Below are 21,838 nucleotides of genomic sequence, written 5' to 3'. Positions count from 1 at the left end.
CGCATGGCTTGGTGCTAGAAAGGTCCTAAAAAACGTGAAATCAACAGTGACCATTGTTGAAAATATGACCAAACAACAGAGGGACCTCTTACGCAGCACGCGTACACGGGCGGCTGAAAACGACTATCGTTTCACCTGGCACTTGAAAGTTCTAGTTCGGAAAGCAGAGGGTGCACGTGCTGTTGTAATCAGAAGTAAAGATGACCTATTGGAGCTAGCTGCTTGATAGGTCACTGCCGCATCCATGGAGCTCCCGCTTAAAATGGTTTCATTATTGCCCCACCTTATTGACCCGGCTGAGCTTCCAAAATCATGGTTACAGCGAGTTCAACAAGAGCATAAACTGCTTTCACTTAAACTTGCAATCTGGATGGAACAAATATGACGACATAGAACATTTTTTAGTGATATACGTTTCCCATTTCAGGTACTTATGTTTACGGAAACTTGGTTTCGTAATGATGCGGAAGCTTTTTATTTGCCAGCGTACAATTGTCACTGCCTAACCGTGATAGTAGGTGAGCAGGTGGAGTGTGCATCTTAACGCTTAGGGAAATGAATTGTGAAATTCTTTCAGTGTTTACATGTGTCACGCCCGATTACGAAGTGATTACCCTAAAATGTGGTTCCTTTGTGTATTGCGTCTGCTACCGCTCACCGGGGAGAAACATATCCAATTTCTTATCCTTCTTGGATGGACTTTTGCAATTTGTTGATGACTACAAGTGTACAATAATCATCGGAGGGGACTTGAACATTAATCTCTATGCTGAAAGCGCCATGAAACTTGACTTGGAATCATTATTAAACGTTCACTTATGTCACAATGTAATAATTGTACCTACACGTTTTACTGAAAACACAGCCACAACATTATATGTCTTCATAACCAATTATAACAGCTCTTACATTAAGGCAGGCGTTATTAATTATGTTATAAGTGATCACTTGCCAGTTATCATTTCACTGTCTCAAATTAACACTTAAAAAAGCAGAAGCACTGTTACGTGTCCGTGAAATAAACCCTGTCACGCTGTTAAAATTCCGCGACTGCTTGTCTAACGTAGACTGGTACGATGTTTTAAAAGAAAACGACCCAGATGCAGCCTATGAAAAGTTTTTACGCAAATTTACGCGAATTTATGATGAATGTTTCCCCTACAAAACATCTGGTAGGTCAAGAAAGTGTAGGAAACCGTGGATGAATCATGAACTGCTCAGCCAAATACGAAAACGCGAACAACTTTACAGATCGTTTGTTCAAGTAAGGTCTGCCGAAGTATTGAAAACTTATAGAGCATTCAGAAACCGCGTCAACAAAAATATTTGCTTAGCCAAAAAGGAATATTACACCGATCTCTTCAGCTCTTCTCAAGGGAGTTCTGAACAGCTTTGGAAAACATTAAGATAGGTAATTGGTCATGTTCCTGAACCGCTTACGAAACTAGTAAGGGACGGAATGGAGCTAGAAGGCTCGGAGCTTTCTAACGCATTTAATAACTTTTGATCTCTTTCACCCCTTTGTCCACGAATAATTATATCCCAACATTAAAATATCATAACGATCACACCATTTTCTTAGATCCGGTCAGTGAAAGCGAGGTTGTTTCGTCTTTTATTAAGCTAAATAACAGCAAGTCCCTCGATCCATCAGGAATACAAATTACACCAGTTAAATACGTTATTGATATCGTAGCGAACTGTCTAGTTCATATTTTTAATATGTGCCTTACAACCGGAGTGTTCCCACGTAAGATGCAGTGTGCGAAAGTTACTGTTATATACAAGAAAGATGACAGAAACGATTTTTCCAATTATCGTCCTATTTCCATCCTGGCAATTTTCTCAAAAGGGTTAGAGAAAATAATACTTAAACGAGTCGCATCCTTCGTTAACAGATATAACATTCTACACCCAGTACAATTTGGTTTCCAAAAGAATAAATCAACAGAACTAGCACTTCTTGCACAAAAAGAGTACATACTTGAAAACTTTGAAAATCACAACCTAGTTCTAGGTGTGTTTTTAGACTACACAAAGGCTTTGATAGCCTTAGTCATCACATTCTTCTCCAGAAGCTTAATCACTATGGTATTAGGGGTAACACACATTCCTTAATATCATCGTACCTACGATACCGCTCACAATATGTAGAAATTAACGGGCACGCATCTTCCTCAAGACAGATTACTTTAGGTGTACCTCAAGGCAGCATACTGGGCCCATTTTTATTTCTTTTATACATCAACGACATCGTCAGCGTTGATGAGACGGTAAAGTACATTATCTACGCTGACGACACGAGCATTTTCTTCTCTGGTCGCTCCGCTGTTGATTAGTAAATCATGCAAACATGGCTCTTGAATCAATTCACGAATGGTCCCTACAAAACCACCTGGGTTTAAATGTCGCAAAAACGAAAGCTCTGATGTTTCATCCGCGTCATAAGGTGTGCCCCATGCACCCGCTATTTATTAATGGTATATCGCTTGAATACGTTGAGTCCTTCAAAACTCTAGGCATCTTTTTTTCTGCCAACATGTCATGGGATGCACACGTTGATTTCCTGGTTAAAAAACTCTCGCGTACTATTGGATTCCTGCAGCGAAATTGTTCAGTGTTTCTGGTTCACACAAATCTACTTCTTTATAACGCGCTATTCTCTTCCACTCTGAACTGTGGTGCTCTTGTGTGGGACACAACCACAAATGCTAATATTATGAAATTGTTTTTACTGCAAAAGCGAATTATTAGATTAACTTGTAAGATGCCCTACTTGTCCCATACAGCTGAATTGTTTGCGAAATTACGCATAGTAAGGGTTCCATCACTTTACGAATACAGGCTTTCCCGCCACTACAAGTTATACAACGCTTTGCAAAACATAGCCAATCTTAAGATCAACGCAGTTGCATATAACATACGTAATCCGGAACAGTGGGAGGTAGCCTGAAATCCTACTAACTATGGAAAACAGATCCTTCGATACCAGCTACCTTCACTGTTGAACCGGTTACAACAAAAAATGGTGTCGAAATAACAAACATAACATGGCAAGAGCTTCGTGACTTGTTCTTATAAATTTTCTATAACATTACTTGAGTTCATTCGACTGTGTATTTGCACCAATCCTTCCAATGTTCCCGGTTTTAGGGGGGAAGCTCCTTATAGCGGCACCCGTTCGTCCCCGTCGTAGTAGGTAGCCACGTCTAGTTTTATGAATTGCTCAATAGATAACGTTGTGTGTCCGTATATGTATGTATACCCATATATACATATATATGTATACGTATAGTATAACCGGAAGCCCACTTCCGCTTCCGGTTCCACTTCCGCTTCCGTTTCCACTTCCGGTTCCGCTTCCGGTTCCGGAAGCCAGCTTCCGGCTTCCGGAGAACGCTTCCGGCGTTTTATGAAAAAAAAATTCCGAAAGTTGTGTCCGTAGCGCGGAATCGAACCAGGGACCCCTCGCTTCCGAACGCGCGGCGCTAACCACTACGCCACGAAGCGCACATAGACACACGCACCACGATGGCAATAAATACCCAACATTAACGAAAGGCCGAGTTTCTAGCGCGTTTCTAACGCATTTGTGCTAGCGCGTTACGGCCCGTGTAAGAAGCTGGTGTAGGACGCTGTGGCCTCTCCGCCTTACCTTCAACGCGTTTCGAACGCGCTGCCCAAGGCGGTGGCAAGTCAAGTTCAAGTCGAGGAGCGTTTATGAATACGGGGGGTATGCTCTCTCAGCAGTCATGTGATGGCGTCGGCAAACGTGGTGCACGTTCCGGCATGTGTAAATGGCTGCGTAAGACGCTGTGGCCGCTCCCCCTTACTAGAGAGTACTGCACGTTTCTAACGCGTTTGTGCTAGCGTCCCCTTAAGCGGGAGATCCGATGATTCCCTCCAGAGCTTCGCCCACTCATCATCATTCACCCCGTGGATATGCTGTGATTTTAAAGACGATAGTCTTTCTTGGGGAACTTAAACGCTGAAAATTTGGTCTGTCTGTCTGTCTGTCTGTCTGTCTGTCACCCGATTCAGCCACCCGGCCAACGTTGGACCACTTGCTTACCGCCCACACTACTTAAACTGGTACGGCTGTTCATACTTGTGAACGTTATCGATCACAAAGTAAATATTACGCATATCTGAGGCGCAACATCACTAGGTAAGTATTAGGAGGTGTGTTCCTTTAATAGAAAATACATAGATACGTAACTCTAAAGACCCTAGTTTCTTAAGCTGCGCTGAAAATGCCATGCTATGCGCGCCTACGAACGACGTTCCCAGACTGCGCGCCGACGAGCGCCCTTTGCCATGGAGTAAGGAAACCCTCTGCACAAGCTCATGTTCCCCGATGTATTGCCAGATGGCGTCCATGTCTCACGCAGCGCCTCCTCAATTTTATCAGTGCCAGCCAGATGCGGCCGATTCAACATAAAGGAAGCGCTGTCTGAGGCAGGGCAAAACATAAATGGCCGCTTGATAAAATAATGCGGTAAAATGAAATCTGTTCAAACAAACCTTCATGCCAGGACGGAAATGGTACGAGAACAGCATCACGGGTGGCCGCGGATCAGACCAGCACTCATGTAGTACGGCCGGCAGAAGACTATCGTCTTTCGACGACATTTGCAGCGAAGCACGCAGATACGCGGCAATTTTTTTTTCTCTGTGTTGCCTTATTTCATAATTTGTTTAATGTATACTATAGCTAAAACTGTGTACATCAGGCTCCTGTTATCCTAATGTTTAACAATCTTCTACCAACATGTATAATTATTCCTGTGTATATATTATTTTTCATTTTCTCCGATCTTATTCATTTTTATATTTTTTTTTGTCCTACGCACTGTCCGTTGCTGTTATTCTAAGGGGGCTGTCACCCCGTCAAGCTACTCATTGCAGTAGCTTTTTGTGACTGCTCCTTTCTTTCTTGAAAAGACAAATAAAGTAAATCAAATTATTAAATGCTACGCACAGTCAAGTAAAGTATGCATTTTTTCATAAAAGAATTCATTCGTATGTCCCACAAATTGTGGCAGAAATAACTGATATCAATCCTTTTTTGTCTATTTAATAAGTAAAGAAAATATCACATGAACTTTAAATCTATATCAGTTCGAAACCAGCAAAGCAGTGCATGCAGCTGACATGAAAAACGTAAAGGCCATGAAATGAATAAGTTGAGGACAAATATTTTGATGAATCTTTGTCATTCAAGAACCTTGTTTACATTTTTGCACATATGCAACGGCCAGGAAAAAACCTCAATGACGCTGGCCCTCGTTGCAATAGATTGCGCAGGAGCAGCTGTTACCGGTCGTGTATTGTAATTACACCGAGATTATACTCGCAACAGTGAGTACAAATAAAAAGTAGGAGTTCTGCAACATATACATTAGAAATGCGTAGATAGAATGATATACGAATGCGAAGATACAACTCACTAAAGGGCAAGAAAGAGTCGCTGGAAACAAAGTTCACTGCTTGTATACACAAAACCTCGCAACAAGGTATTCAAATATACGTCTAAATCTCCAATAAATCAACGTATTTAAGAAAACGTCACTGTATAGAATACGTCAAACAAGTCAAATAAACATGTTGCTCAGTCACAGATAGTAAACTTTGAGCACAGAAAGACAGATGATCCTGGCAAGAACAAAACTATGATCGCAGAAATCGTGATATGTACTCGGGCCGTGCGGCGGTCGCGACAGTGCCATGTGGGTAGAATAATAGAGGAATGATGCATAAATGAGTACGAAAACGTGTAACTTAACTGCCTGCACAGCGGCAACAATTATTCTGCACCCAAAATTAAAGGAAGGCATTGCTTCGTTTCAAAAAAGAAATAAAAGCAGGTAGCTAAAAATTAAACAAAAGGACAAACGAAAGCCCCAGATGATGCAGCAAGTTGAACTACCCAATATCCGAGTGTGTTTTTGGTAAACGCCGTGTGGGCCGGGCTTTCAATGAGCAAGGTCGGTCAAAATTGGTTATTGATGTCCTCGTAATTTTCGTATTCGCATGATAATTTTGATCATGATGCTAACTGCTAGAATAAACGTCTAAAATTTCTGCGGTTTTAAAAGCTAAGGAACAGTCATACGTTTTCATAATTACGAGCTTTTGGAACTGAAGGATTATGGCATGTGCAAAATTTTTGAGAACGCTTAAGCTTCGCCTTTAAGAGTGGAACACGATAGCATTCAAAGATTCCTGACTGCTTTTCACGCTTCCCGGCAACTGCAGCTTATGTAACTGTAATGTTTACCGGGAAACGGTGGCGTCGAACGCTGTGCACAAAGGCGAGCTTTCTGGTAGAAACGCAGCTTCTTGCTTGCGCGGGTTTTGTTATTGTTTCGCACTTTTAATATTTCAGTCTGAAAAGATTTAACATAAAGGGCATGCGCTATTGGTGTTTTGTTTCATGACATTTGTTTGTGGGCTGACATTCTCAAAATCCCGAGGCATAACTTAGTAAGGAATGTGAGCCAAAGTTTGAGCAACATTAGCGGTAGAAGGAGTATTTAGTGCTGTATAATATACGGGGGACGTTCCAAAAAGTAACTTTTGCCTTTTAGTTTCACTAGGAAGCTTTATTGCCGAAAAAATTGCACCATGGCATCGTGAAATATACGCCTTGCACTATTTTTCCGCATAGTCGCCACCGACATTGAGACATTTGGCGTAGCGTCCAATTAGTTCGAAAAAAAAACCACTGAGGTAAAATTCTGTGCCCTGCGATGCAAGGAATTATCGCACAGCTTTGGCCACCTCAGAATTGTTTTGGAAGTGACGTCCCGAGAGTGCGGCTGGCGCTGCACTCTATTAATGTTGCTTTCATTCGTGAATGTGGAGGGACGCCCACTTCAACCTTCAACCTCCACACTCTGTCTTCCTTCACTGACCAGCAACCAACCATTTGACGAAACATAACCTCTCCACCATACACGATCTGTAGGTGTTCATGGATGACGAACACACTTGTTCCACGTATCCATTCATACCAGATCACAGCACACACTTCTATTGGCCACCAAGTTGTCAGCACACAGTCGGTCTGCCATCGTGATTTGTACTCGGACAACCATGGGCACGCCGGTCTGCTGCTACTCTCTCTTCTTGCGCGGACTGCGCATGCGTCATACCTACTCCGCTGACGCTCCTTCCGTAGTTGAACCAGCAACGGGCATGGATTCTTATGGCGATTGTTTGTTTCACCTGGTGCACGACGCTTCTCCTTCAAAAAAAAAAATGACGAAACTTACTTTCGGAACGTCCCTCGTATTTTAGCCCACAGGACGCCAACGCCAGCAATGGCAGCGAACGCTGGACACCGACACGGGATCGCGTTAATATATTGTACAAGGTGTCATGGGAGGTTAATCCACCATTTGTACCAACCTTTATTCCCCTCAATGTAGGGAGCCTACATGCAACGCCGCTTCACCTTAATGCACTTTAATTCACCTTCATTCACTTTACTTCACCATGGTATTTCGCAGTGCGAGCCGCAGCAGGTCCAGCGCCGGGAACGTGACGTCATCACTTGGTCACATGGGTTTCGGTACCATCGGATGTTAACGCCGGACGGACGGTGGGCGGACGCCGGATCTTTTGGTTCATGCGGCATGAAAAAACTTGCAGGACGCTTAAGCTTCGCCTTTAAGAGTAGAACGCGACAGCGTTATCGGGACCCGTTCGCATCGCATCGTTCGCACACGGCAAGTAGGCTTCATTCACTGCAACACTGAACGTGGGAAAGCCAGCTTACAAAGACCAACCTTAGACCGAGCCCCTTGAAGTCGGCTTCACTTTTATACTGAAGTGCATTGCTGGAAATACGCTTTTCCAGGGACAATGTAAGTGGTCTTATATTAAAATGTGAGGGCCCTAGCACCTTTTAATTGCTTTATTAATTGTTTGCATTGCCCCGACGCGCGCAGGTCTGGCAGAAATGTTCGAGTTTCCTCGTAGCAGAATTAGGTTTTCTCGTACATTCAGATTACTATCTGACGCCGATTGGTAAACAATCCGACGGCGAATCCGACGCCGAATGGTAAAGTCGTACTTTACCATTTTTCTGACGGATTTCACTGTGAGAAATTCAATTTTTGTTCACCAAAACCTTACACCACGTGGAGGGCCTGCGCGCGCGGTTAATGTAGTTGGATGACTTTCTACGCCACCCGCGATCAGACGCCGGTTGCCTACGCCGGATTTTCTGCCACACGGGGCCCTAAACGCTATCGCGTTAGAATTGCTGCGGATTAGCTCAGCTAACCCTGGATATGCAGGGCGAAAGCTTGGTTTAGCCTGGTTAAGTCGGTTTCACTTGGTTAGCCTTTGATTTAGCTGTAGTTGTTATACTTAGGTATACACTCATCGATATAAGCCAGGTATAAATTATAAGCATTGTGACAAGTTCAAGCGTTTTGCGAGCCGAACGGCTACCTCTTCCTCAGTCTCCGACGCTAGCTTCGCGCGCTTAGCATTCCGGACCCTCTCCAGTGAAGCAGTTCGTCGGGCGAAAGACGCGGGCCAGACGCCGCTTGCGGCGTGGTCAGACGTCGGTAAGACGCCACAGGGTGGTCAGACCTAAAGTCCCTAGATATTTTTTTTGGATGCGAGAGCATCTTATGCTCGGGGCACTGTCCGTTCTGCGGCGTCCGCACCCATACTGCGCATGCGCAACTCTCCCTCATTCTCCGCTGCTACGCAGGTGTGCGGTCTACTCCTCCCCTCTCCCCCTCTCCGCCACAGGTGCGGCGCAGCAAATCATTGCATATAACTCTCTCTCACTCTCTTCCTCTCTCTCTAAGGGTACGCCGGTAGGCGGCGCAAGTGTCGCGGCGCAGTATAAAGCGCGCGTTCGCTGTGCTTCCGTCATTCTCTCTCTGTGCAACGATGTGCGAAACGCCATGAACAACGTTAACGTCGGCGCTAGTTGCAGCGGCAGCGCCACCGCCGCGGAGCAGCGGAAGGCTCGGGAAGCCGAACGTAAACCTCAGCGTCGGCAAGCGGAGCCCGAACTTCGGGATCGTCTTCAAGATACAGCGCGTACCGACGCTAGGAATCACGTACGATCTCTAAATAAAGACGCAACAACCCCGCACAAACATCTCCTCTCTTTTCAATACATTCTCTCACTCTAACTTTCATTGGGCTGTGTTGCCAAGTGAAACGAAACGGAAAATCGATGCGCACCCCCCGCGATGCTTTCGCATCCCACCATGGTTGCCCGTAGGGTGAGACGATGTGATTTTTTTTTGCTTTCTTGAGGCGAAGCATCAATTGCGATAGCAAATTAGTAGAGAGCTATACGGAGTAAGGATAGTAGTTTTATCAGCCGTAAAAACTTGGAGATGCAGCAGCACCAGCACCGCGCAGAACTGTTGTTGAAGCCGTTGCCGTTTTGCCCGCGTTCGCACCGAACGCGCGCGGTGTTGGTGACTGTTTATTCATATATAGCCATATATTGGTGGCTGAGTTGGTGACTGTTTATCCTATCAAGCCATATATAGGATGTTTATCCACTGCCTCGCATAGACGACACTCTTGACTGCCTTCACGGATCCCAATACTTCTTTATCAATTGACATTCATTCCGGCTGTTAGTAGATTAGTGTCATTGAGAGGGACTGCGAGGAAACCGCCTTCGTCACACCGGACGGCCTGTACCAACTCAAACTCAAGCCCTTTAGATTATGCAATGCGCCAGCTACATTCTAGCGCGTTATGGACTCTCTCCTGCGCGGCTTGAAATGGTCTACATGCCTCTGTTACCTCGATGATGTGCTTGTGTTTTCACCGACCTTTGAGAGCGACCTGCGGCGCCTCACGACAATCCTTTCCGTGTTTCGCCGTGCTGGCCTTCAGCTAAACTCTTCCAAGTGCGATATCGGTCGCTGCAAAATTACCATGCTCGGCCATCTCGCCAAAACCGCAGGAAACCAACCCGATCCACAGTAAGTTCCCGCCGTGCGAAATTTCCCTTTACCTTGTTCAACAAACGATGTCCGCAGTTTTGTGAGCTTATCTCTTATTTCCGGCGATTTGTGAAAACATTTGCCGACATCGCTCGCCCTTTCACTGACCTTCTTTATGCTTCTCTTGGGGACCACTTCAAAAGAAACCCTTCTCTACTCTGATTGGGCGGCTTACAACTTCGCTGATTCTGTCACTCTTGACCCATGTGCGCCCACTGAAGTACAAACTGACGCGAGTGGTCATGGCGTCGGCGCTGTCCTCGCTCAGCATCAACAGGGCCAAAACCATTTCATCGCTTACGCCAGCCGCCTTCTTTCTACGCCCGAGCGAAATTACACCATTACCGAGAGGGAATGTCTCGCGCTCGTTTGGGCGGTCGCGAAATTTCGACCGTACCTTTCCGGTTAGAACTTCCGCATCGTAAACGATCATCACGCCCTCTCCCGGCTTTCCTCTGTGAAGGACCCAAATGGACTACTTTCACGTTGGGCATTGCGTCTGCAAGAATAGGCCTTTTCTGTTGTGTATAAGTCAGGGCGCCTGCATAGAGTCGCTTTCTGCCTGTCCCGTAATCCCGTGGTATCAACCGGGCGATACCGATGCTGACTCGGACATCTGTATTCTGTACGAAGGGGAGATTCTGGCTGTTGCCTAAGCGCAATATATATCGCTTGTAAATATCGATTATTCTAAGCTCGTGGGCCTGCTTTCTTCCTACAACAATATAATCAACTGAACGCGCACTGTGCGAGAAACTCCGATTTGTATACATTTGTGAATGAATGTTTTCTGCAAGTTTGTCTTTTATACACCGGCGCATCAGCTACGACAGCTGGGCATGTAATAGTAGATACCATACCACACTATAAAATTCTTGTATAACAAGAGCCGCCAACGATGTTATTTTGCACCATGGCGCCCCTAGCCAATTGCTCACAGATCGAGGCCCCGCATTTTTATCACGAGTAATAGACGATCTCTTGCGCTCCTCCTCAACGCAGCATAAGTTGACCTACGAGATTGTTCCCGTCTCTCCGACTTTACCGCCTGCGATCGCTCCCAGTGACATAGTTCACGTCAGCAGACTGAAAGCCTACCGCCCTCCTCCTAACGACAATGTGTGAAGTGCGCCGAGACGGCGCTTCCACCGCCGAGGGTAATGCTACGAGACAGACATTCAGCCTGGGGCAGACGACGAAGAAGACGGTTCTCTCTGGTGCTGGTGGCTGTCCACCATCTTGGCTACTGTGTCTCTCCCATAATGTAAATACAGTGTCAATAGTCCCGCCTTGTTTCGTTTTACGTGACGATATATTTAAAGACAAGCGGTGTTAATTACAATGGGAGAGCAAGGGGAGACACCGGCTGAAGTCGTTTCCACAAGAAGGTTTACTGTTGCTGTTTAATGACTGCAAACCGATGGTAAGTTAGGCTATGTTTAAGCTGGATAGTCTAATGAACTGCTGTGAAGAAAATGTCACAAACACACAAACATAGAATTGTATCAAGAGAAAAACTAAAACAAGCAAATTAACCCTAATGCACCCGCGTTAAGTAAGGGAGACTTCTTTATCGAAAGATCTTATATTACAGATGTGCCAGCAGTCAAATAATATCTTACGAACACATGTTTTATATTTGTCTTCATATTATAATACGAGATAACTGGATATGTGGCATATCTGCCATAGTCGGTTTTTTCACCATGTTGCGCTCGTTAAGGCATCTCTGCTGCTTTCGTCGGCGACATTTTTATACACTCTCTACGGATCACTTCGTGTTCATCTTAATGTTAACCCTTTGTCTCGTTTGTAAGAGGGTGCCTGTCCAGCCTAATTTTAAGTAAGCAAACAAAAAAGAATGTACTTCGCTCAGAAGAACAGACTAACCGTTTGTTTCTTGCCTCCGCGGACAGGCAAACAGAAACCAAGAAAGGATGTATTCTTTTGATAATTGACAAATGGTATTTTAATTCTGAGAATTTAGTTGTTCCGCTGATCTATTGCTCTATCCTGCAGATAAAATAGGGCGTATACGTTTTAACATCTGGTCACGATGTTCTAGGAGGCATGGATAGGTGGTTGTTGGTAGCAATCTGGACTACAGGCCACTTCCGTCTCAGGAGAGGCATAGAAAGCTGTGCAACAATCGATGCTTAATTTTGAGATTGACCAACTTGACGTGACCTCGCATCCTCGCCAACACTGTCTTTCGTTTCTCAGGGTCGTTTCCGTTAGTTGCTGCCTCTCGAGCTCGTAGCGCTTAAAACTCCATATCTCGGAGGCCATAACCACGTTCCTTGACAACTGTGCGGTCACTTTTCCTGTGGTCGATTGAAAAAATGAGTGATGGTCCTTACTCGTGAAACAACTGTTACATATAAAATATATCAGGGGTTGAAGAAGGGAAGCGTCATGCTACAGCTTGAGGTTTTCCTTATCGTAGCATTCTTCATCACTTGAAGTATTCAACTCACTGTGACCCTATGCTGTTTGAATATCCGATGTAAATGCGGTTCTTGAGATCGACAATGAGGGCTGCTGTCGTCTAATTATTCGGCGGTCTCCCAAATCAAGGGCAATCTGAAAACGCTCCGACATAAAGATAAATTTTCCATGAATGGATGCGGTAAGCTTTCTCGGTGAAGTTTACAGTACGTGGACGTGGCGCAAACCTCACTTTTCTGGTAGCTGTAGCTGTAGCCACATTTGTGCCGGTAACTATAGGTGATCATAGGAGGCCTCGCAGAGGCGTTGGAGTTGGGTTCGCGTTGGTCAGCCTTGGCATAGACGAAGTTCACTTGCGGTGTCCTTCCATTGTTTGCGTTCTTCTTGGCATATTCTGTACAATACCATCTGCATCGATGATTTTAATTTCGTTAGACGACTGCATGCAGCTAATTGAGAACACAAATTCGTCAGATTGGCTGCATCGGCACAGTTCATCTGAAGCACGGTACGGTGAATTGCGCGGCAAAGAAGCACTGAGGGCTGGCATATAGTTGTTTGGATTATATAAAAATACTCGCAAAGTGCGTTTTTTCGCAGTATTCCGCCAAAGTACTCCACGTTATGTGCAGGAAGACTAACGTTTGGTGAACGTGTCAACTCGAAAAAGTCGTGAAATCACCCTGGCGCCCTTTTGTATGAGTACGAAAACGCTCTTTCTTTATGCTATTCATTGCTGGGAACATGTTTCTAGCATAAACCACGAGATAGTGCTAAATCAGCTAGGCGATGTTCCATCAGCTTCAAAGAAACATTTTCTACCGATGTGATTTCTGATAATAGTACTTTCACCCCCAGTGATGTAGCAGTAGCTGTGGTGATCCGATACTAAGCCCGAGGACATGGAATGGAATCCCGGCCATGGCGGCAGCATTTCGATGAAGGTGAAATGAAAAAATGGCCGTGTACTGTGCATTGAGTACCTGCTAGAGAACCCCAGGGGTCAAAATTATTGCCCAGTCCCCCATTACAACGTGCCTCAAAATCATATCCTGGTTTTCGCATGTAAACCCCAGGATATATTACTAGTTCTACTGCATTCTACTTCTAGAGCTTCATTTTAATTCTTATCATCATTTCGAAACACTTTCTGTCATAGCAATATTGTGACTGAAAGAGTGCATAATTAGCGGTATATCAAATCAACTTACTAAATCAGAATAATGAACTCAATTTTTCGAATGGATAGGGTGTAAAGCACATTTACATTATTTTGTCAAAGAGTACTTATGCAAGCAGCAGCCAACGCCTGCCATCCACTCCATGTTTTGCAGAGCTGTATTGGTGGCTAGGAGCAGAGACTTGAATCCAGCGCAAATGTCCATCTCGTGCTTGTACAGCAGGGTTTTCCCCCATGACCACTCGCTCTCTGGAAAAGATTTCGAGCCGCACGTCGGCTTACATCAGCCTCTGGAGAAGCTGGCGTGCAGTTCAATTTGGCAAATTGTGTCGGCTGTTTCAACGCAAACAGTAGAGCTTAAACAACATGTCAGCAATTTTGTGTGCGACGGCGACAAGTGACGTGGTGTAAGGGGTGTCGCACTCGCTCGTCGCCTACAAGTCGAACCCCACGCGAACGATGGCTCTTCAGAGCTGCCGGTATGAGGGCAGCAAATACACACCGAAACTTGTGTGGCACGCGATCTAATAATTTACGGCGATTACTCTCGCTGTGCATAGCAGCATAATATATTTCAATGAACAAATCACGCAAATTTTCTTTTCCCTGTAGACAACGATTCGTTGCAACTGTCAAAATAGAGGTCCAGAGAGAAAAAAAAAGTCGCAGTTTCGTCCGAAATGCGAACCATCAATTGCGATAGCAAATTTACTAGTAGAGTATACAGAGTAAGGATAGCAGTTTTAGAGGCTTCATAAACTTGGACATATTCACTTATTAACTGGATTAACACCCATGGTGTCTGCGTGCTCAAGCACACATGAATAGATCACACTCGATGACCGCAGACAAGCACCGTCAAAACGCTGGCGTGTACAAGCGCGGCAAGAGCAGTGTCCGAAGGTTCGTGTGGTCTGTCGCCTCAACGGAAACTGAGCGGCGAAAGCACAGCGCATACAAAGGTCAGAGCTGTGGAGAACGCTTTCAAATTACGGTGCGCGCCACAGCCCTCAGCCGCGCAAAGTACGTCGTTCCTGGCAGAGTAGAAACCGAGCACCCTCCCTCCCACGCGCTCTTCCCACTTTCCTCCTTTCGCGTAGGAGATTAAGTCGGCAGTTCCCCTTACGCCCAGTCGCAAGACACGCATTTGGTGCGGCAGCTAATCCTCGCCTCCCCTCCCTCCCTCCCTCCCATCCCCCCAGGGCCTTTCGCACGATAGGAGACGTCGTGTTTGCTCTCCGCCGTGCGTTTGCTCTCCGTGAAAGCATGCGTCCCTCGCGCGCTTTTCACTCGCACATGCAGTATACGGAACCGCGGTGACGAGCTTATCGCCATTGGACTTTATACGGAACCTCACGGCGATGACGACGGCGACTGCAGGAATGCACTTGGAGCGTCCATATAATTGCTATCGCAGTAAAAAAAATCACAGCATATCCACGGGGTGAATGATGATGAGTGGGCGAAGCTCCGGAGGGAATCATCGGATCTCCCGCTTAAGGGGACGCTAGCACAAACGCGTTAGAAAGGTGCAGTACTCTCTAGTAAGGGGGAGCGGCCACAGCGTTTTACGCAGCCATTTACACATGCCGGAACGTGCACCGCGTTTGCCGACGCCATCACATGACTGCTGAGAGAGTATACCCCCCGTATTCATAAACGCTCCTCGACTTGAACTTGACTTGCCACCGCTTTGGGCAGCGCGTTCGAAACGCGTTGAAGGTAAGGCGGAGAGGCCACAGCGTCTTACACCAGCTTCTTACACGGGCCGTAACGCGCTAGCACAAACGCGTTAGAAACGCGCTAGAAACGCGGCCTTTCGTTAATGTTGGGTATTTATTGCCATCGTAATGCGTGTGTCCGCGCTCGGAAGCGAGGGGTCCCTGGTTCGATTCCGCGCTACGGACACAACTTCGGAATTTTAAAGACGATAGTCTTTCTTGGGGAACTTAAACGCTGAAAATTTGGTCTGTCTGTCTGTCTGTCTGTTTGTCTGTCTGTCAGCCGATTCAGCCACCCGGCCAAAATTGGACCACTTGCTTACCGCCCACACTACTTAAACTGGTACGGCTGTTCATACTTGTGAACGTAATCGATCACAATGTAAATATTACGCATATCTGAGGCGCAACATCACTAGGTAAGTTTTAGGAGGTGTGTTCCTTTAATAGAAAATACATAGATACGTAACTCTAAAGACCTTGGTTTCTTAAACTGCGCTGAAAATGCCATGCTATGCGCGTTTTATTTGCAGCCCGTCGCTGCAGCCTCACGTGCAAGCTCGCGCGAGCAAACGCCGCTGGCGCGCAGCGAAGCATAGACCGCTGCATAGACGGAACGCGCGGAGTAATACATTTTAATGGCCGTACTTCTTGCGCAGCTTTTACAGCGTTGCACCTGGCTGATGTATGAAACGGAGTATAGGATGGCTAATTTAGCAGTACAGAGTTTTGAGGCACATAACCGTAATCCGTAGCGTTCATTTAATTAGGAATACATATTGTACTGGTTTTTGCGTTAGTAAATGAAAAATCAATGCGTTAGAAATGGCGTCGAATGCGTTAGAAATGGTGTAGGAAACGCTACGCGTTAAAAGAAGCCGACTGAAGCCGCGGCTCTGCAGGCGGCTTTAAGTCAACGGTAATAAAAGGTCCCAACAGATGGCGCGAGAGCAGGGCGAACGCGGTAAACTTGAATTGAATTCAGCAAAATCTCCATTGCATCCATCATGGGAGGAGTGAGAGGGGAGGGGAAGAGCGTGAGGGGAGGGAGGGTGGACAAGAGAGGGTGTTACTTATCAGGGGTGGCAGAAGACTATCGTCTTTCGATGTCATTTGCAGCGAAGCAAGCAGATATGCGGCCAACTTTTTTTTTCTCATTTTTCTCAGACTGGTTACACACTACTACTACGACGACGGGGACGAACGGGTGCCGCTATAAGGAGCTTCGCCCCTAAAAAAAACTTGGAGGACGCTTAAGCTTCGTCTTTAAAGGTGCATTCACACGACCGGACGGAGGAGGAATTTTCGCAGCGGATGGCGTATCACGTGACGCGCGCGTCGTCAAAACGTGCCGCCCTCGCCTAGTTCGGCTCACTCCGTTCGCGGTCCGGACTGAAAGTGCTCGCCGGTATTTCCATCCGTCCGTTCGGCGGTCGTCTGACGTCAATTTAGCGTAGTCATCGTCAAATCTGTCTACATTGAACAGATTGGCGTGGCTACGATGGCGTGTTGTCGGCTTGAAGCCACGTGTGTTGTTGGTGTGCAGCAGTGACCGCACGTGCTTTTGCTGTGGTGCAGCGAGAAAGGCGAGTCATGGTTGCGCGCGCATTTCTATTTACTCAGACCGTGCAGCCTGCGTGACCTCGACATGAGTGAGGTGCACAAGAAAACGCTAAGTGACGAGGCAACCGTCACTCTTTTGGCTCTTGTTGAGGGATTCATAGCTCTAGGGCATAGAGAGCACGCCGAGCATGCAAACGCGCAGCTGCTAATAAGCGTTGGAGTCGAGATTAATACCCCTGTCACACGGACACCCGCAAACTACTTTGAACTCCGTCGTCTTTATCTCGAAGGAGATGCGCTCTCTGTCACACGGTCTCCCTTTCGCCAAAGGAGTTTAATGGACCTTTTCGCGAAGGGAGTTCGGCAATGACCATTACGGCTGGACGGAGTACTCTCGTTCCCAGATAGCTACAGCTGCGAAGAAAACCACGTTAATAAAATCGTCGGAACTGGCTCACTTACAAATTTTAGCATTGTTATTTGTTTTGCCTTTGGTTATACACCACGTAATTGGAGCTTTAAATTTGTTTTTAAGGACATGAGCGCCTGTACTCTCCACACCATGCATCGCCAGCCCGCATGGGAAAGTGTCGTTCCACCATTTTGTTTGTTTATCCGCGCGCGAGACGCACGTGTCCATTTTCGTCTGTTTATCCGCGCGCGAGCCGCACGTGTCGTACGGAGAAACTGCGCTATGAACGATCCCGGCGCCTCGTCTGCTTCGCTCGCACCGGCATCGGAGCGTCACATCGGCAGCAACCCTTCGCAGCCACGGCCAACGTGGACGGAGGCAGAGACCTGGGTCTTGATCCGGCTGTGGGAGGACCACCTCCCGCAACTCCGAGGGGAGAAACATAACGCCAAAGTGTATGATGCCATTGTCGCAGCTCTTGCGCAGAGCGGCATCAAGAGAACTCGCCGGCAGGTGCAGACCAAGATCGACAACCTGACCCAGAGATACAGGTAAGCAACGTGCACTAAGCAGAGAACGAGAAAAGGGAGGCGCAGGAAAGCCCTAGTTTGGCGGTATTCGGAGATATGTAATAATAATTGAACATCGCAATACGAGCGCGCGGAGCCCTTTTATTTTATTTGCGGGGACGCGCCGTGCGGCGTTTTTCATAGCTCGGGCGGGCGTGTTGGTTACTAAACATGCACAGCGCGAAATGAACAGGGACAACACCGACACGCACACGGCGCCAAACTCGGGGCTTCTGCACAGCGCACCTCTACAGTTTCGTCTTGTGCTCCCAAATAATGACATATCAGATACATAAAATAGCTTGAGAATGCTTTGGATTTGTGCATAATTCTTCTGAGTTCCATTTTCTATGAGCAGAATCAACAAATATGGCACATCAGCATGCTTAATAATCGCAGCTAGTTTCTGTGGCTTTGCTTTTCTTTGCCTTTAAACTTTACCAAAATGAAACAGTAAATTTTTAAACTTCTTTCGCACACTAAACTATCCTTTCGTTGCATATGTGCACATGTATTTCATCCTTTCAAATAATTTTCTCCGTCTTTTTTTTTTTTTTTTGGTTTACACCATGGTGGCAAAGTATATCCCAACATTAATGTTGTCGCTTCACTTATGCAAACTCAATGCAGTTTAGGTACCCAACTCTTGAGTCGCCATTTCTAAAAAACTAAAGATAATGAATCGTAAACAAGCATATCAAATGAGCATGTAATGTTGCATGTACGGTCATGTCCACATGTCATGGCATATAACAAGCATTTGTAAACTAGTTTAGCTTCTACTACTTGTCTAGCATTTCAGTTTTCTTAATTGTTTATCGTCGCTTTCTGTGTTTCCAGAAAAGAGTCGCGGGAAAGGACGACAGTGTTCTCGCCGTCTCCCTGGCCATTCTTTTCTGAAGTACACAGAATCTTGGGTGCCCTGCCGGCGAATGATCGCTCCCTCATTCAGGAGAGCCCTTGCTCTCCAGATGAAACTGTAGAAATGGTAAGTGGTAATATACGTGATACGTTAACCAGTTTATAGAAAATAAGCCTCAAAATCTAGATTTGACACGTTTTTATGAGCACCTGAATGACTTCCCCCGAAAAAAGTTTCCTAAAGAATTAGGAAAACTGGAATACCCCACCTAATACACGAAATACTTTGCTTGTCATATTTACAAGGTTGTTTTGTGTGGCAGGTGACCATTGTGGCTTTGCACTCGTGTGTAAGGAAATACAACTGAAAACAGCGAATTGATGTGTAGGTGCATGGCATAAACAACCAAATATCTTTATTCATTCCAGATAATTTCCAGCATGGAACGTTCCAATGGAAACACGTCTGGAGAGGAGGAGGTGGCAGACGCAAGCGATAGCCAAGGGCCTGCATCGACCACACAACAGCGCCGCCCACAAAAGCGGAAGAGGCAGAGTGCCACTGAGAACTTCAGGAATAACTTGCTCGAACAGCAAAATAAGCTGATTGCTACGTTGCAAGAGGCAACTAAAGTTGACCAAGCTCTGCGGGAGCGGCAAGTAAATGCGCAAGAAAAGTTGGTGGACCTGCTGTCGCAGTATTTTAATAAATAATTCCACTTTTCGACTTCTTGGCTTTGCTAGTGGTCCATATGTTGGTGCAAGTGCATGGCAACTGCAGCTCGAATGTTTCTTCCAGTTGCGACGAGTGCATCCGTAGTGTGTGTTGGCTGCTGAAATATTGTGTCGTACAGCTGCGCCTCACCGATCCACTGCTGCGATACAGCATCACCAAAGTGTTCGCAAATATTATTCAGTACACAGCATGCCCTTATTGTAAGCGGCACATTGCTGATGTCACATTTCATTCTCTTCATTATAAACCTGAAACGGGCTTTAAGCCGCCCAAATGCATTTTCTACTATTCTGCGAGATTTTGATAGCTGATAGTTAAAATGCCTTTGCTCTTCAGAACTGCTTGTGCTCGCAAATGGCTTAATAAGGTTCGGCGTGAGGGGAAATGCCTGATCACAAAGTATCAGTGGGGGCACAGCAACGCCGCTTATCAGGGTGGTTGGGTGCCTGAATGTGGGCCCCGAAACAAGGCGAGACAGGCTTGATTGGTGGTACACATGTGCATCGTGGCATCTTCCCGGTGATCCAACGTTTGTGTACCGGAACACGTAACAGTGGTCCACCAGTGCGAGCAATATCACGCTGTGCCTGTAAGAAAAAGCAAAATCACTGTTAAAGGTAAAGTCCATGACAAAGAAACTGGATAGTTTTATGCTGTAAGCACACATGGCAAAAGAATGCATTTTAAGTACTGAAGCAACAGCATCAGATAGCAAGTAATACATTTTTAGGAGTATGCTGAACAAAGTACAGTTATCAAGAACATGTGGGATATATGCAATGTAGCCTGGATAAAGCAAAACTTTTTAGGAGCTCTTGCATCATACCATGTCATAGCTGTTTCATTTCTGTGAGGACACTGTTGGGTAAAAATGCATAGTAAGCACTGAATAGTATGACATTCCTGGTACTTCACTTTTTTTTGTATGTGGGTGTTTTGAAATTTACCTTGGTGCCACAATAGCTTGCAATACAATGCATACACAACGCAATGATGCACTCAAGTAATTACTCAACCTGTATCATATTCGCACGTTCATTATCCTGATGATGAATGTAGTGTTTTGTGGCGCAAGGGCCAAGTATGGCCAAAGAGCGCCAGTTCATTATCCTGACCATCTAGGTGAATCTTAGTTGTACTGGCTAGTTGCTAAGTAAGGTGCAGTCCACAGTTAAATGCCGCTAGCGCTCATGCCCTTTTAGAATGCATCACAAAGGTCCAATTGTCACTGTCAAGCACAGAACTGATCACCGTAACCAAACATAAACCAGAATCTCGTTGTCATTGACTCAACCGATCACGATAGTCAAACAAAAATCAGTGTACAAGGAAAGGACGGGTCATGATAGCAAAGTTTGGAATGCTGTACGCTCCACAATACCTAATTAATAGCACTTGTTAACAGTAATGTACCTTTGCATGATGATTGCAGGCTGCGTAAAGTTGTTCTGTCGTTTTTTTTTTTTTACGCGAATGATATTTAGTGTAGTTTCATTGCCTATAAGCCATCCAGGATGCCTGGTTACAACAATGTATTTAGCTTACATTTGAAAGCACGAGTGTCATAACCTGCATCTTAACTCATTACTGCAACGTCACATTGCCATGTAGTAGGCATGTGTCAGGAAAAAAGCTGCCTAGCTTGGAAGAATTTTTTTTCTTTCGGCAAGATTCACAAAACTACATTTCTGTGCCTTAATGTCGTATCTTATCCCGCTTCAATCAATCGCCTATTGCTGCCCTATTTGTAGTAACGCTCGCCCTTCATTTCATGCACTTACCAGCCTTTGTAGTTATAATAGTCGCTGGCGTGTTCCTTTGGCGGAGAAACCGGAAAATGGCATCCGTCCAGAGCGCCGACACCTTGCGGGAATCCGGTGGAAGCATAGAATTCCCCGATGTGGTTCTCCATGTCATTTCCAGTTACCATCTTGACCCACTCATGTTCCAATGATGCCACCACGGTTTCGCAGAACTCGCGATAAATGATGTTGACCGTGGATCTGCCCATGTCAAATAAGTGGGCGACTGTCCTGTCCTCGGCAGATGAACAAAGCTTATAAAGGGCAACGGCGACCCTCTTCTCCACGGGAACGGCTTCGCGCATGTTCGTAGTCTGGCGTTCCATGGTGGGTCGGCAAACGTCAACTAAATATTTGAATGTGGTTTGAGACACGCGAAATGATTGGCGGAAATTCTGGTCCCCAAGGTTTGGCAGCGTATTCTCAAACCACCGTCCATGACGAGGATAGGCCCAGATTTCCCTTGGAGCGCGGCTAGACGACGATGCCAGCGCAGTCAGCATGGCGTTGTTCGCAATAATTTGGCGCTTGATAGCGCGCACTTTCGC

The 21,838-nt window shown here is 46.0% G+C and overlaps 2 protein-coding genes across 2 annotated transcripts; one reads left to right on the top strand and one right to left on the bottom strand.

The window, feature by feature from the left end:
* The first annotated feature begins 17,604 nt into the window (after positions 1-17,604).
* Positions 17,605-19,466, top strand: LOC125944360 (myb/SANT-like DNA-binding domain-containing protein 1). Its single transcript, XM_049664756.1, has 3 exons — positions 17,605-17,873; positions 18,732-18,879; positions 19,182-19,466. The coding sequence occupies exons 1-3, from the start codon at positions 17,605-17,607 to the stop codon at positions 19,464-19,466; spliced, it is 702 nt and encodes a 233-aa protein (XP_049520713.1).
* LOC125944359 (uncharacterized) lies at positions 19,137-21,616 on the bottom strand. Its single transcript, XM_049664755.1, has 2 exons — positions 21,270-21,616; positions 19,137-20,075 (listed from the first exon to the last, which is right to left on the bottom strand). The coding sequence occupies exons 1-2, from the start codon at positions 21,614-21,616 to the stop codon at positions 19,493-19,495; spliced, it is 930 nt and encodes a 309-aa protein (XP_049520712.1). The 3' UTR covers positions 19,137-19,492.
* Positions 21,617-21,838: the final 222 nt, after the last annotated feature.

Source organism: Dermacentor silvarum, chromosome 3 (genome assembly GCF_013339745.2).
Source record: "Dermacentor silvarum isolate Dsil-2018 chromosome 3, BIME_Dsil_1.4, whole genome shotgun sequence".
NCBI lineage: Eukaryota > Metazoa > Arthropoda > Arachnida > Ixodida > Ixodidae > Dermacentor > Dermacentor silvarum.
The sequence above is the reverse complement of the archived record's forward strand: the minus strand, read 5'-3'. Positions and strand labels throughout refer to the sequence as shown.